Consider the following 15653-nt stretch of genomic DNA (forward strand, 5'->3'; position numbering starts at 1 on the left):
ACCAAGAAGTCCAAGTCAGGCGGTTCAAATATGCCAACTCCATAGAAACCTAGCTTTTGTTTATATATAAAGTGGTACTGGCTGGGCACGATGGCTCATGCCTGTAATCCCAGCACTTTGGGAGGCCAAGGTGGGTGGATCATTTGAGGTCAGGAGTTCAAAACCAGCCTGGCCAACATGGTGAAACCCCATCTCTACTAAAAATAAAAAATAAAAAAAAAATTAGCCTGGTGTGGTGGTGGGCACCTGTAATCCCAGCTACTTGGGAGGCTGAGGTAGGAGAATCGCTTGAACCCAGGAGGCGGAGGTTGCAGTGAGGAGAGATCACACTGCTGCACTCCAGCCTAGGCAACAGAGTGAGACTCCATCTCAAAAATGAATGAATGAATGAATGAATGAATAAATAAATAAAGTGGTACTTATTTGACACATCCAAAACAACTTCTCTGACTTTCAAGGAGATTAGTATTTGGCACATATGTGAAAATAAGGTTTTCTGAATTCCTTCTCAAAGTGCCATTAGTACTTAACCCAAATGTCCAAACTTAAACCTAAAAGTATAAATAAATGGTGACTACCAGATTTCTCAATCTGTGTGCCCATATAAGAATAGCAAACGTAAAGAGTTATTACAGAGAAACAGCTGTAAGAGCTGCCCCTCTGTCAACTGCCTTAGTTACAAACTATTTTAGGAATAATAACACTTCTCTAGACAACTTGTAAGGCTAAAATGATTCTATAAATTACTAAAACCAAAAATTAATAAAATTTCTGTTTATAAAGAAATCCTTGGATTAACGAGAAACTTTAGGTAGGAGGAAACAAACAAACACAAAAGGAGAGCAAGGACATAATCCCACTACATGTTCCTGAGCCCATGGCAAATATTGCTCATCAGTCAGGCATTCTTTTCTTAATGAGCTTGGACCTGCTTTGAGAATTCTCAAAACAGGACTCTGAATAATCATTTCAACTGTTTAGGGCTGGCTCTTGAGATGAAACCTATTCCCTCCCAGTCTAACTACAAGCCCTAGAGGAATTATGTACACAACCCAATTCTTTTTTTTTTTTTTTTTTGAGACAAAGTTTCGCTCTGTCGTTAGGCTGGAGTGCAGTGGCACGATCTTGGCTCACTGCAACCTCCGCCTCCCAGGTTCAAGCAATTATCCTGCCTCAGCCTCCTGAATAGCTGGACTACAGGCGTGTGCCACCACGCCCAGCTAATGTTTGTATTTTTAGTAGAGAAGTGGTTTCATCATGTTGGCCAGGATGGTCTCGATCTCTTGACCTCGTGATCCACCCGCCTCAGCCTCCCAAAGTGCTGAGATTACAGGCGTGAGCCACCGCGCCCGGCCTACACAATCCAATTCTAATCCTAGCCCTGCTAGGAATGCTTGTATGACTTGGGGCAAGTTGCACCTCAAAGCCTTAGGGTCGATCTATAAAATGGGGCTGATAATACTAAAGTACCTTAAAAGAGTATTACAAAATTCAAATGGGATACTGTAGAGGAATAGCTCTTTTTATCAATTATAGTATTGGTTATATTATCAACTAACATTTACCATGTGTTACTTATGAGTACTTACCATGTACTATGTTCTAAACATGAATTATCTCCTTTAAATGTACAGAGATCCTAAGGGATGTAGTTGTCACCTCCATTTAACAGACAAGGAAATAAAGGCATAAAAAATAGAAGTATCTTCCCCAAGGTCACAAAGATAGTAAGTAGCAGGTTGGGGCTTTGAACCTAAACAATTTATCTCAAAAAGCCCAAACTCTTAGCTAATATGCTAGCTTTCGTTCTTTGTAGGCTATAAAGTGCTATAAATTTAATTTTTACTTGCCTGACTTACGTGTACTGATCCCTCAATGAACATGCAGAAGGAATAGAATGATTTAAATTTGCTTTAGAGAACTAGAGGACTACAGATGTAAAAATGGCAAGTAGTTGGGAGGCAGAAGGAAGTGCTGATAGAGAAATCACACAAAGTCTGGTGTCTCGTGGAGACAAGAATGTCAACTTGGGGCCTAGAGATTTCTACAGCAAGTCATCAAACAAATAGATAGCAATTCTCAGGCATCTGGAGACAGGATTTCCTGACTATTCTTAACACGTGACCCCTAACTGTTGCTGCATAATTATACTCTTGGAAAGTTTAGTCAGTAAGGAAATAAGATTTCCTTTAATCTTATTTATTCCCTTGTATTTCCCTTTTAATCTTTAACTGAAAAGACTCCTCCCCCACCAGTCCCTAACAGAATATAAATGATTATAGATCTATATAATATAGTCATCTCTCAGTATCTGTCGGGGATTGGCTCCAGGACCTCCCATGGAAATCAAATTCTGAGGATGCCCAGGTCCTTGATATAAAATAGCATAGTATTTGCATATAACCTATGCACATCCTCCCGTATACTTTAAATCATTTCTACATTACTTATAACATCTAATACTATGTAAGTGTTATGTAAATAGTTATACTGTATTTTTAAGGGGAAAATGACAAGAAAAAATGTCCATATGTGTTCAAAGCAGACGCAGTTTTTCTTTCCCTGAATATTTTAATTTTTTTTTTTTTTTTTTTGAGACAGAGTCTCACTCTGTCACCCAGGGTGGAGTGCAATGGCGCTGTCTTGGCTCACTGCAACCTCCGCCTCCTGGGTTCAAGTGGTTTTTGGGCCTCTGCTTCCTGAGTAGCTGGGACTACAGGTGAGTGCCACCACACCCATCTAAATTTTTTTTTTTTTTTTTTTTTTGAGACAGAGTCTCACCCTGTCACCCAGGCTGGGGTGCAGTGGCTCTATCTTGGCTCACTGCAAACTCCGCCTCTTGGGTTCAAGTGATTCTCCTGCCTTAGCCTCCTGAGTAGCTGGGATTATAGGTGTCCGCTACCACACTCAGCTAATTTTTGTATTTTTACTAGAGACGGGGTTTCACCATGTTGGCCAGACTGGTCTTCAACTCCTGACCTCAAATGATCCGCCTGCGTAGGCCTCCCAAAGTGCTGGGATTACAGGCTTGAGCCACTGCACCTGTCCAATTTTTTGTATTTTTAGTAGAGACAGGGTTTCACCATGTTGCCCAGGCTGGTCTTGAACTCCTGAGCTCAGGCAATCCACCTGCCTCAGCCTCCCAAAGTGCTAGGATTACAGGCGTGAGCCACTGCACCGGCCCTTTCCCTGAATATTTCTGATCTGTGGTTTGCTGAATCCACAGTTGCAGAACCCCTGTGTACAAAGAACTAACTATTAGCTTTCTAAGGGTTATAAGTTGAGAAATTATTTTTGGAATTAGGCGATGTATACATGAATAAATACTGTAATAGTTCCTGTGTATTTCTAAATATTAATCCAGCGGACTACTTTTGGAGTCATGTAAAACTTGTATTATTTTTAAGAAGCTGAACCCTGAAAATCTGATGTATAATATAATTTTATGAATGATTAATTCAAGAGTATTATGATTTGCTTTTATTTCCAAAGTAATTTACATTCAAAATTGAATAAGGTCTATATATAATCTTTATGTTTTCCAGATTCATTTAACATGCTTTATTACTTAATAGCACAGATTCCTTGCCCCATCTACTTTATTTTTATTTATTTATTAAATTTTATTTTATTTCAGTGGTTTTGGGGGAGCAGGTGGTTTTTGCTTACATAGATAAGATCTTTAGAGGCGATTTCTGAGATTCTGGTGCACCCGTCACCCGAGCAGTATACACTGTATCCAATATGCAGTTTTTTAATCCCTCACTCCCTCTCACCCATCAACTTTATGTTTTATTACTTAATAGCAATTAACTATCTGCATGCTTTTCCAGTCTGGCTGCATACTGTGCATTTTCTGAATTCCATGTTATCTCTGTAGCAAGAGGCTCTGTGTCTCCTTGCATAGATGAATCAGAAGTGAGATTATAACATTTTATCCGCCTACTATGGTTTTGATCAACTATAAGAATTGGTTGTAGCTATTGCCAAAGATGCTACTATTGGGATTCTTTTTAGGGCATATACTGCCCTAATGATAGGTGTCATTGGAGTAACTCGAGTTTAGGACCTATCTGATGTAGAGGTCCAAGCACTGAGCTTGGAGATAAGGTTCTATTCAGAGTGTGCTTTTGTTAGTAGTAACCATGGAAGAGGACTTTGTAAACCACAAAGCACCTAGCAGTGCAGTCCCTATATGTGCATAGAACCAGGCCTAATGAAAGATGAACAGACTTAATACCAGAACTGTTCTTTTCATGGTCAGTAATGGCCTCCTAACTTCCACTTCTGAAAGCCTCTTCTGTGTTCTCTTCCTAGTTGACTGCAGTATTGGATGTTTCTGATCACTTCCTCCCTTCCTAGAATTCTCCTCCTCTTAGTCATGGTTTTTCTCCTACCCCTGATTCTTTATAATCTCTCTTGTTGGCTTCTCAATGTAATAAAATAGGTCAATGGACAACCTATGGTCCACAGGCCAAATTGGGCTTCCCATTTATTTCAAATACAGCCGTAACCATTTATTTACATATTCCATAGTTGCTTTCATGCTACAACAGCAGAATCAAGTAGTTGCAACTGTAGTGCCAGCAAAGACAAACATATTTATGATCTAGTCCTTTACCAAAGTTTGCCAACCCCTGTACTATTATATACAGCTTTAATTATTTTTTTTTGAGACCGAGTTTCGCTCTTGTTGCCCAGACTGGAGTGCAATGGCACTATCTCTGCTCACTGCAACCTCCGCCTCCTGGGTTCAAGCAGTTCTTCAGCCTGAGTCCCGAGTAGCTGGGATTACAGGTGCGCTACCACCACGCCTGGCTACTTTTTTTTTTTTTTTTTTTTTTTTGTATTTTTAGTAGAGAAGGGGTTTCACCATGTTGGCCAGGCTGCTCTCGAACTCCTGACCTCAGGTGATCCGCCTGCCCTGGCCTCCCAAAGTGCTAGGATTACAGGTGTAAGCCACTGTGCACGGCCTTACAGTTTTAATTTAAAATGAATAACTCAGTCATTAATGTAATGCTTTATATACTATCGCTCTGATGATTAGAGCAATTACAACAGGAGATGAGAAATCTAAAGGAACCATTTAGCTCTAGGATATTCACGGGCTGATCTATGAAAAATCTCTCGCATACTGGACCACTTATGGATGGAGGATACTTAGTAACCAAAACTATCTCATAAAAGTTTCCAGCTGGAGAGAACATTTTCCCTGGCTCATTCTATTCCAATCATACTGGCCAACCGTATCTTAATTTGTGCTGAGGTTAAATTTGTCCTCACTTTAGAGGCTTCTTTAGAGGCTTGCTTGGGGATATTCCCCCTCAGTTCTCTGCATGGTAGGATCCTTCATGTGATTCAGTTTTGTTTAATGTCATCTTTCCCTCTAAAGTCCATCCTCAGTCTCACCTCTCTACTTCCTTTCTTTGCTTTTTCTCCATCATTATTAATAATTGTCTATTTGTTTGCTTGTCTATCTTCATCCAAAAGAATGTGAACGTCATGAGGACAATGACTTCATATATTGTGTCCACTGTATCCTTCGTGCCTGTTACACTGTAGATCATCAATAATTACTTGTTGAAGAACTAGTTTAAGAGGACAATTATTTATTGTGATTACTGAAATGTTTTTCTCTCACAAAATTTTCCTCCTCTCATTTGAAAGACTGAGATGAGGCCTTGCTGTGTCGCTCAGGCTGTAGTGCAGTGGTGCGATCATAGCTCACTGAAGCCTCGAACTCCTGGGCTCAAGCAATCCTGCCTCAGTCTCCAAAGTATTAATAGCTGGGAATACAGGCATGTGCCACCATACCCGGCTACTTAAAAAAAAAATTTTTAGTGTCTTGCTATATTGCCCAGGCTGGTCTTGAACTCCTGGCCTCAAGCAATCCTCCTACCTCATCCTCCTGAGAGACTGGGATTATAGGTGTGAGCCACTGTGCTGGGCTCCCCTCGTTTCATTTTTAGAAGAATGGAGGAAACATTTTCTTCATTCCCCCTCCCCCAGGCCACACATTCTGCATCTTCCTGCCAGAATATTTCAGAACATCCATCAGTGAGGTGTGAGATGAGCTTTAAATTCATCAGGCATTAAATCATGACCTACCACTTGTTACTGAAATTCTCTTCCTCACTTCCATTTGTCCTGGAATTCAGTGTTGTCTGGGAAGCCCTAAGACTGGCTAAGCATGAATAGTGCTATGTGCCACTGAGCAGGCTTAGGCATTAGCTTTAATTCACTTCCAGAACTACAAAGTAAACTGTAGAGCAAGGGGCTGGGCCTGGAGTGGTTGCTTGGTCCCTTTCTCAGGAACAAAAGTACTTAATTAAGCCTCATAGGTGAAATATGAAAGGAGAGGAAATTCTTTTCATTCTAAATGATATGATATTTACTTGGCCAAGGGAAGAAGCAATTTAGGGTATCTACATAAAGTTATTTTTTAATTGGCAAATAAAAATTGAATATATTTATGGAGTACAACATGATGTTTTGAAATATGTGTACATTGTGGAATGACTGCATCAAGCTAATTAACATATGCATTATCTCATATACTTATTTTTATGTGGTAAGAACACTTAAATCTACTCTTTTGATGATGATGATAATAATGGCTAATATTTATTGCTTTCTAGGTGTCAGATACTTCTTTTTGTTTTGCTTTTTCTGTTTTTTTTTTTTTTTTTTTTTTGAGACAGGGTCTCACTCTGTCACCCAGGGTAGAGTGCAGTGATGCAATCAGAGCTCACTGCAGCTTCAATCTCCTGGCCTCAAGCAATCCTTCCACCTCAGCCTCCCAAAGTGCTGGGATTACAGGCATGAGCCACTGCACCTGGCCCAAGTTTTTTTTAAGATTCCACATATAAGTGAGATTGTGCAGTATTTGTATTTGTGCCTGGCTTATTTCACTTAACCTAACATCCTCCAGATTCACTTGTGTTGTCACAAATAACAGGATTTCCTTCGTTTTAAAGCTGAATATATGCCACTGTTTATATGTATATAATATATATACCATATTTTCTTTATTCATGTATCTGTTGATGGACACTTCGGCTGATTCCGTATCTTGGCTATTGTGAACAATGCTGCAATGAAAATGGGAGTGCAGATGTCTCTTTGACATACTGATTTCATTTCCTGTGGATCTGTTTTATCTATCTATCCATCTGTCTTATTTATCTACCTAGCTACCTACCCACCCACCCACCCTTCAGTGGGATTGCTGGATTATATTGTAGGTATATATATATATATATATATATTTTTTTTTTTTTTTTTTTTTTTTTTTTTGAGACACAGACTCACTCTATTGCCCAGGCTGGAGTGCAATGGCACGATCTCAGCTCACTGCAGACTCTGCCTTCCAGGTTCAAGCGATTCTCCTGCCTCAGCCTCCCGAGTAGCTGGGATTACAGGCACACGCCACCACGCCTGGCTAATTTTTCTATTTTTAGTAGAGACGGGGTTTCACCATGTTGGCCAGGCTGATCTCGAACTCCTGACCTCATGATCCACCCACCTCGGCCTCCGAAAGTGCTGGGATTACAGGCATGAGCCACAGTGCCCGGCCTATTTTTAATTTCTTGAGGAACCTCCACATTGTTCTCCATAATGGCTGTACTAATTTACACTCCCACTGACAATGTTCAAGGGTTCCCTTTTCCAGGTATCTTCACCAATGCTTGTTATCTATAGGTCTTTATTTCTGTGTAATTCTGGCTATCACTCTTCTTGCATGGGGTATATTTTTATTTTTTTTAGGTAAATGAGAATAGCAGAAAGTATCAGCAAAATGAAGACTCAACTGTTTTGGGGATTTATACTCCCTTTCAGTCTCCTTCTATTAAGAATTAAATGAGACCCAAAGCCCCCACCCCCGTTTTTTTTAAAGTCTCACCAAAGTAAGCAGAATAGACCCTTTCTTAATATAGTGATTTAGTCTCTTTTCACAAAACTGCTAATAAACTACCTTCATGATTTTGAAGGATGGAGATTCTACACTTCTATGTGTAGCATGCTGCAACAGTTAATAAACCTTAAATTCTAGACATTGTTTCTCATATATAATCTAAATGTCTCTTGCAGAATTTTATTTTCTTCTTCATGGAACTTTTGTGGGTGTTTTTGGTGGGGGGGTACGAAAGCTCTTGAAGTTATTCTTTCATATTCTTGAAAATGGTTCTCAGTTAATTCCGAGTCTTTTTAATCTTTCCTTATAGGTGCCATCTGACTACTCCCTATTGGGATTGGTGTTTACAGTGGTGTTCTTTCCTATACTCACTTCTAGCTTATCACTTTCCTAAAATGTAGTGCCCCATAATATAAATATTGCCCAAACTGTCCAAATTCAGTACTTCAAAATATAAAACAAAACACGTCCAACCCCACAGAAATATATCATAAAATAGACTGGGCACAGTGGCTCATGCCTGTAATCCCAGCACTTTGGGAGGCCGACGCGGGTGGATCACTTTTGGCCAGGAGTTCAAGACAAGCCTGGCCAACATGGTGAAACCCCATCTCTACTAAAAATAGAAAAATTAGCTGGGCATGGTGGCGCATGCCTGTAGTCCTAGCTACTTGGGAGGATGAGGCACAAGAATCACTTGAACCCTGGAGGTGGGGGTTGCAGTAAGCCGAGATCACGCCACTGCACTCCAGCCTGGGTGACAGAGCAAGACTCTTGTCTCACAAAAAAAGAAACATAAAATAAAAATGTTTACTTTCAGGTTATCTTTGAAGTACAATTGCAAGATCTTACCAAACACCTGCTTCCTCTCTTTTTTTTTTTGTTAAATTGACTCTCCAGGCTCCTCTTTTCTCCTTATTCCTTTATCTGTGCAGTATAAATTATGATATACTAATTACTTACCTGTTTAATTTTTTCATTAATGAACAACTCCTACCCCATTATACAATGAAAGGGACTCAAGCCTCTATTCCAATCTTGCAACTTCTAATAGTGAATATCAAATAAAACCAGGATGGGAGTGGTGACTTATACCTGCAATCCCAGTGCATTGGAAGGCTGAGGTAGGAAGACTGTTTGAGGCCTGGAACTTGAGACCAGTCTTGGCAACAGAGCAAGGTCCCATCTCTACTAAAAATAAAAAAATTAGTTGAGTGTGGAGGTGCATGCCTGAAGTCCCAACAAGAGGCTGAGGCGGGAGGATCGGTTCCCACAACTTGTAAACTTGACCCCAGGAGTTCAAGTTTACAGTGAGCTATGATCATGTCACTGTACTCCAACCTGGGTGAAACAGCGAGACAGACCTTGTCCCTAAAACATAAAACAAACAAGAAAAACCCCATAATAACATGGTGGGCCCAAATAACTTCTATGTAAATAAAAAACAGTAATTTATACTACAGCTGATATTTAATGTGTTTTATGCAGGAAATACTTATTAAAATAACCAGCAGAGAATGTGATTGACTGTAAGTAAAAACAAAAGATTTCTGTTGAAAGTTATTTCTCTCAAGTGCTTTTAAGTATGAATAAAAACCTCAAAAGGTGACACTTAAGATGGCTTAACACAGGCTATCTGCTGGTGAATATAATTTGAAAACAACTCACATGATAAAAACTTACAATGTATAAATCACAAACAAGAGGAAACTGCTCATGAAACCTCCACTGATTCAAACCTCACTTCTGAAAAGACAGATATCCTTCTATAACAATTCTTTACCATATGGTAAGTGGCGTAACAACAAAAGCAAAAAGCCAATGTCAAACTGCATCTTATTGATAAGACCTTTATTTAGCTGACTGCTCCACATATGCTACACATCAAAAGGAAAGAATGTAAATCAGGTTAGGACAAGTACCCTCCATTTGTTATTACTGAGTTATCAAACAACATCTGGTTAACAGGAATTATATACAGTAGTAAGAAGAGTTTCCAAGTTTGGGCAAGATAACTGAATCGAGAGAGAGATTTTAATTAAAAGTTGGCATTTTTATTAAAACCTTCTATCCAAGGATTTAGAGCTGTACAAACTCTTGACTAAACCTCAGAAGTAGGGTACCCATAATTTTGGAAGTCACCAGTTTGTATTCTGTCAACAGAAAAATATATATAAAGAGTTAAAGTTGTGGTTTATTGAGCAAGTGGAGCTAAAATGATGAATCTCTGTTATTTATCTCGTGGAGTACAATAAAAGTCAGTAACGAACTTGGATTTTTTTCTTTTTTTGAGATAGAGTCTTGCTCTGTCGCCCAGGCTAGAGTGCAGTGGCACGATCTCGGCTCTCTGCAACCTCTGCCTCCTGGGTTCAAGCGATTCTCCTGCCTCAGCCTCCCGAGTAGCTGGCATTACAGGTGCCCACCACCACGCCTGGCTAATTTATGTATTTTTATTAGAGATGGGGTTTCAGCGTGTTGGCCAGGCTGGTCTCTAACTCCTGACCTTGTGACCCACCCACCTCAGCCTCCCAAAGTGCTGGGATTACAGGTGTGAGCCACCGTGGCCAGCCGTGAACTTGGATTTTTAAGTGGCCTTCCCCATTCTGGTCCCTATTGTCTTGCTCACTGCACTCATACTGAACCACTGGAAACTCCATACTGTAGCTCCACAATCTGAGTTATCCTTTCCTGAATAATCCTAGGTGATATGTGTGAAGATCACATCAGGCACCTTCCTAAAATGATATAGCACAGATAGCTGCAAACCTGACTTTCAAAACTGGACAGAAGTAATAACTCTCTCATAGAAGGATTTTCCTGAGTGTTCATAATTTATTTCCAAATTTGCAAAATGAAACGAGTAGGCAGTTGTAAAATGACACGGAACAACACTCCTCATACTCAACATAATCTTACAGAATAAAGAGCTGTGAGAATGTCTATGTGAATAAAATGTCACCAGAAAGCATGCTTCTCTATGGTTTGGGGTTGGAGGAAGGGACAGGAAGTGAAAGGCCACACACTTTTCTATACCTATCAGATTTGAGAAATTACTGGGTTCACGCAGAGTTCTGCTGCAGTACGGAAACCTGTTCTGCTGATTACCATGCATAAAGGTGATGAAGATGTAAAGACTGCTAAAAGATAACATTGGGCTTAAAAGAAAAATTTTTAAACACTCATTTTCTCACCCTTCAGAAGTTAGGGCTGGGAAGGAGAAGGTAGGAAGACTATTTCTGTCAAACAGCCATACCTTCAATGTGTACATGCACAGGCACTATGTTTATCACTTTAACCAATTAAAACAAATGGGTATTATAATACCTGACACTTTGAAGGCTTACAATCAAACAAACACAAAAGCCTTCTTGGATAGATGAGGCACTAATTAATAATGGATTGGGTAAGTAAAGAATCTAAAAGATGAGTTTTAACAGCATAGTCTTATTTTAGGAGGCTATATGGTTATATTTGAGGAAATCACACTTAATTTTCCCAAATGTGTTTTAGGTGCAACCTATCCAGTCAGTTTCCTTTTGAGAGCTGAAGTACCTGAAACTTTGGAGATGGTAAAGGAATTATCCAGGGTCATACTGGCTAAGAAGAATGCTAAAAGTGGAGACCTTTATCACAAAGGTATTTTGTTTATTTGCTTATCTATCAAGCCCCAATATTTTCTTCCTGCATGGCAGTAACAACTGTCACCTTACCCATATTTTATCTTCTTCTAAAACTTGAGTAGAGATTTTTCCCTTTTCTACAAGAACAAGTGGTAAATGATAAAGGATTAAACCAAAATACCTGTTTGCACACCCATACAATCAAAACTGAAATGAAGAGCTGTGACCAGTAACACCAAGGGTCAAAATGTCACCTATTTCCAGAAATTGCAGGGCTCCATACAAACCCCAGACATTTTGCAAAATGCCTCTCTGAGATATTGAAAAAAAATTCTGATATATACTTTCAAAAGGAATTTTATCTGCATGTTAGATAAAATATACAATATACACTGCATGCTCCTTAGCATGAAAGTAATTACAATTTCATGTTTAATATTAACTCTTTCTCTACCTTGCTTGTTTCTTATTGAGGAAAAGGCAGAAGATTCAACTCCATTAGTGAGACACTGAAAACATCTGTCTCATCTGTGGCCCCTGGTTTCCTCCCCAAAGTAACACAATAGCTCCCTGGGCATAGAGAACGAACCTGTCACCCTGTTGAGTTTTTGTTTTTCCATAAAATAACATGGACTGGGCCACATGCATAGGTAACTACTTTGTGGTACTTAGCTAAACTGCTGTTATTGATGTTGTTTTTCAGTAAACATGGTTTTATAATTGACAAGGAAACAAATGCCAAGAGGTCAGAGCTAAATTTAAAATTCAGACACTTTTTTTAAGAGACATGGTCTGGCTCTGACACCCAGGCTGAGGTGCAGTGGTGCAATCACAGCTCACTGCAGCCTCGAACTCCTGGGCTCAAGCAATCCTTCTACCTCAGCCTCCCAAATAGCTCAGACTACAGGCAAGCACCACCACATCCGGCTAAAACATTCAGATACTTTAAAATGGATGGTGGGAAACTTTCTAAATTGGAGCTAGAGAGCTTTTCCTGAATGCCAGTTCTTTCCTAGTTGTTCCCTGTGTGGCAGGAAAGATCTCAACAACTCAGTCAAACCTAAGAAGCTATCGTGATTTCCAAGGTTGTTAAATTTTTTTTTTATGAGACTGACTTGTTGGTCTTCAACCTTTCTGTGAAGTTGCAGGAAGTGTTGAGGCTCAAGTGACTTTCTTAAGGTCATGTAAGTCAGTAAAAGATGAACAAATAACCCCAGAAATACTCCCACTAGTCTACACTTCTAACCGCTAGACCACACAAGTTCACATGTCTGATTCATTTTAAGAACTGAGTAGATCTTACAATTTTCAAAGACCCACTTGGATATACTCTTCAAATAATTTTTGAAATCTGTCATAACCAAATAAAATGTGCAAATGAAAACCAACAATTCTGCTGTTTCTAATTCATCCTTCCTTTGTGATAGTCAAGAGGAACCTTTCAACACTATTAACAATTTTAGAAGAAAGGTAAGTACCTCTAACCAAGCAAATCCTGGTATATGCAGCTAAGTCAACTGATTTAGCACTTCTCTACTTAGCACACCAATGTGCACTAGAATTAAGACAGTGGTTCTCAATTCTGCCTGCACAAATTAGAATCACTTGGGGAACTTAAAAAATTCTTATGCCCATGCCCCACCCAAGACCAATGAATCAAAATCTTTGAATCAGCCATTAGTATTTTTTTAAAACCTCCCCATGTAACTCTGATGTATAGCCAGTGTTGAAAACAACTGATGTGAAGCTGTGTTAAATTTCTGAATTGAATAAATTTGTGTAGTTCTGTTTATTTATTATACTTGTTAACTACACTTTTGGAAGAAATCGGATAGTAAAGAAAATGAGATTTTTATATAAATGTGTAACAAAGCAGAAGGGCCCAATGAGAGGTCTTACTTAAGGGGGTTTATACAAGGGAGGTATTATTTCTGCCTGTGGGGTGTTAAGGAAGGCTTCCAAGGAGTTGGTAACATTTGAACTGGATCTTGAAGGCTAGAATAGGCAGATATGAAAAGAAAATAAGTTTCAAGCATAGGTCAAGTCCTATTAAAGATGCTTGTGGGAGAAACAGTCAGTGGACATAATGTGAAGACATAAAAGGGAAATAAGGTGAATAGGTAAGTTGGGGCCACTTCTGAAGGGCCTTGAATTTCATGCAAAATTATGTGGTAGGAGCTGGGAAGTCACTAAGTTTCTGAACAAAGGCCTGCCTTGATCAGAGTTAAGCTTCAGTGAGATGATTTTTAAAGCTAGAGGGAAGGATGGACTAGTTGAATGAAGAGACACACGGCGAGGAGACCTGCTTGGGAGGGCTATAATTGCAGCAGTCTAGGCAAGTAATGAAGGCCTAATGTGGGTTAGTAGCAGTGGGAATGGAGAAAGCTAACCGTATACAATTAGCAATTGATTAGATATGAGAGATAAAGAGAAGCACAATTTTGGGTAACTAGGAGGATACCAATGCCACCAAAAGGGGCCATTTGAAAGGCAAAATGACTTCATCTCAAATTTGAGAGTTTGAAATGCTTGGGAGATATCCAAATGAAGGTGCCCAGCAAAAAATAAAAAAAATTTTGGTCTACAATTTAGGAGAGATGTCAGAGCTGAAGATACCATTTTGGGGGGAGAAACACAAGCATTATTTGATTAGGATGACCAGTTTTCTTTCTAAGGTAACTCTACTTTTCTTCCTTATTATATTTGTCTTGATTTTTTGAACTGTTATCTCATTAGTACTCTTCCAAACCTCTTGCATCCTTGCCTTAGCTTTTCTACCTAGCAAAACCTACACCCTGAGATAAATGTTGCAATCTGCTTTCTCCACACTTATAATAGATGGCTGGAAACTACTGGTGGTATGGGGATATGGGGAAGAAGGGAACCCTGAAGGTCGATACCACTACAAACCCATGATCTGTAGCCTCATCTGGATACTTAATGTCACTTGTGAATTTTCTCTCACCCTGAATTAGCTCCTTTTCTGGATCCTCTCAATGACTACTCCATTATCATTACAGTTGACCCCTGAGTAATGCAGGCATTAGAGACACTGACCCCCTCCCCCATGCAGTTGAAAATCTGTATATAACTTTTGACTCCCCAAAACTTAACTATAAATAGCCTACTGTTGACCAGAAGCCTTAGAGACAACATAAGCAGTCAATTAACACATATTTTATGTTATATGCTTATAATAAATATTACATAATGCATATGTAAGAATATGTATTAGATCCTTACAATAAAGTAAGCTAGAGGAAAGAAAATGTTAAGAAAATCATAAAGAAGAGAAAATATATTTACTACTCATTAAGTGGAAGTAGATCATCATAAAGGTCTTTATCCTTGTCTTCACACTGAGTAGGCTGAGGAGGAGGAGGAAGAGAAGTGGGGTTGGTCTTGCTATCTTAAATGTGGCAGAGGTGGAAAAATATCCGCATAGAAGTGGACTTGTACAGTTCAAACCCATAAACCCATGTTGTTCAAGGGTCAATTGTGTTTTCACTCTTTATACAACTGTGACTTCTGTACTCTTAGAAGAGAACCTCATACCCTACTTCACTGAAAAATGAAGTTGTTAGGCATGATGTAAAAATCTCTCCCTTCTACCTATAAATGTATCTGCAGCCATGCTGTTCTTCTTTTCTTCCCATCTCAGAAGATGTAGTATTTCTCTCCCGTTCACACTATTCCATCTGCCTGTGCCATGATCACATTTCCTTGTGCCTCCTCTGAGACCTGCCCTGTTCCATCATGTGTATCTACCTTGCCCGCAGCTTCAAATTATTTTTCTTTATTGGCTCCTTCTCCATACCGTATGCTTAAGTCTGTTTCTATCCAAAACAAATGGTTACTGTTCAATCTCTTTCCTACCCTTATCATCAGGTTCCTCAAAAGAGAAGCCAACATTTACTGACTCCACTTCCTTATCTTAACTTGAGATGCAGGGGTTCATATACTCCTTCAAATTATAAAAAGGGCTTTTATTTTTTCAAATGTGCATTTTTTTCCCCCTGGAGAAGGAGTATAGATTTTACTCCTACTTTTAATGTATAACCTTCTATCTCAATGTATAACCTTGGCTGCAAAGAATTAGCTAGTGGCACTTAATTTTA

General features: G+C 39.2%; 1 protein-coding gene across 5 annotated transcripts in view; it reads right to left on the reverse strand.

The window, feature by feature from the left end:
• RPAP2 (RNA polymerase II associated protein 2) overlaps positions 1-15653 on the reverse strand; it is a 138126-nt gene that overhangs the window by 58598 nt on the left and 63875 nt on the right. For 2 of the 5 annotated variants that reach the window (XM_054519551.2, XM_054519703.2), the window contains one exon: positions 8788-9106. In XM_054519551.2, coding sequence (XP_054375526.1) covers positions 8935-9106 — 172 coding nt within the window. In that variant the 3' untranslated portion in view covers positions 8788-8934. 5 annotated transcript variants of the gene reach the window in all.

Source organism: Pongo abelii, chromosome 1, assembly GCF_028885655.2.
Source record: "Pongo abelii isolate AG06213 chromosome 1, NHGRI_mPonAbe1-v2.0_pri, whole genome shotgun sequence".
Taxonomy (NCBI): domain Eukaryota; kingdom Metazoa; phylum Chordata; class Mammalia; order Primates; family Hominidae; genus Pongo; species Pongo abelii.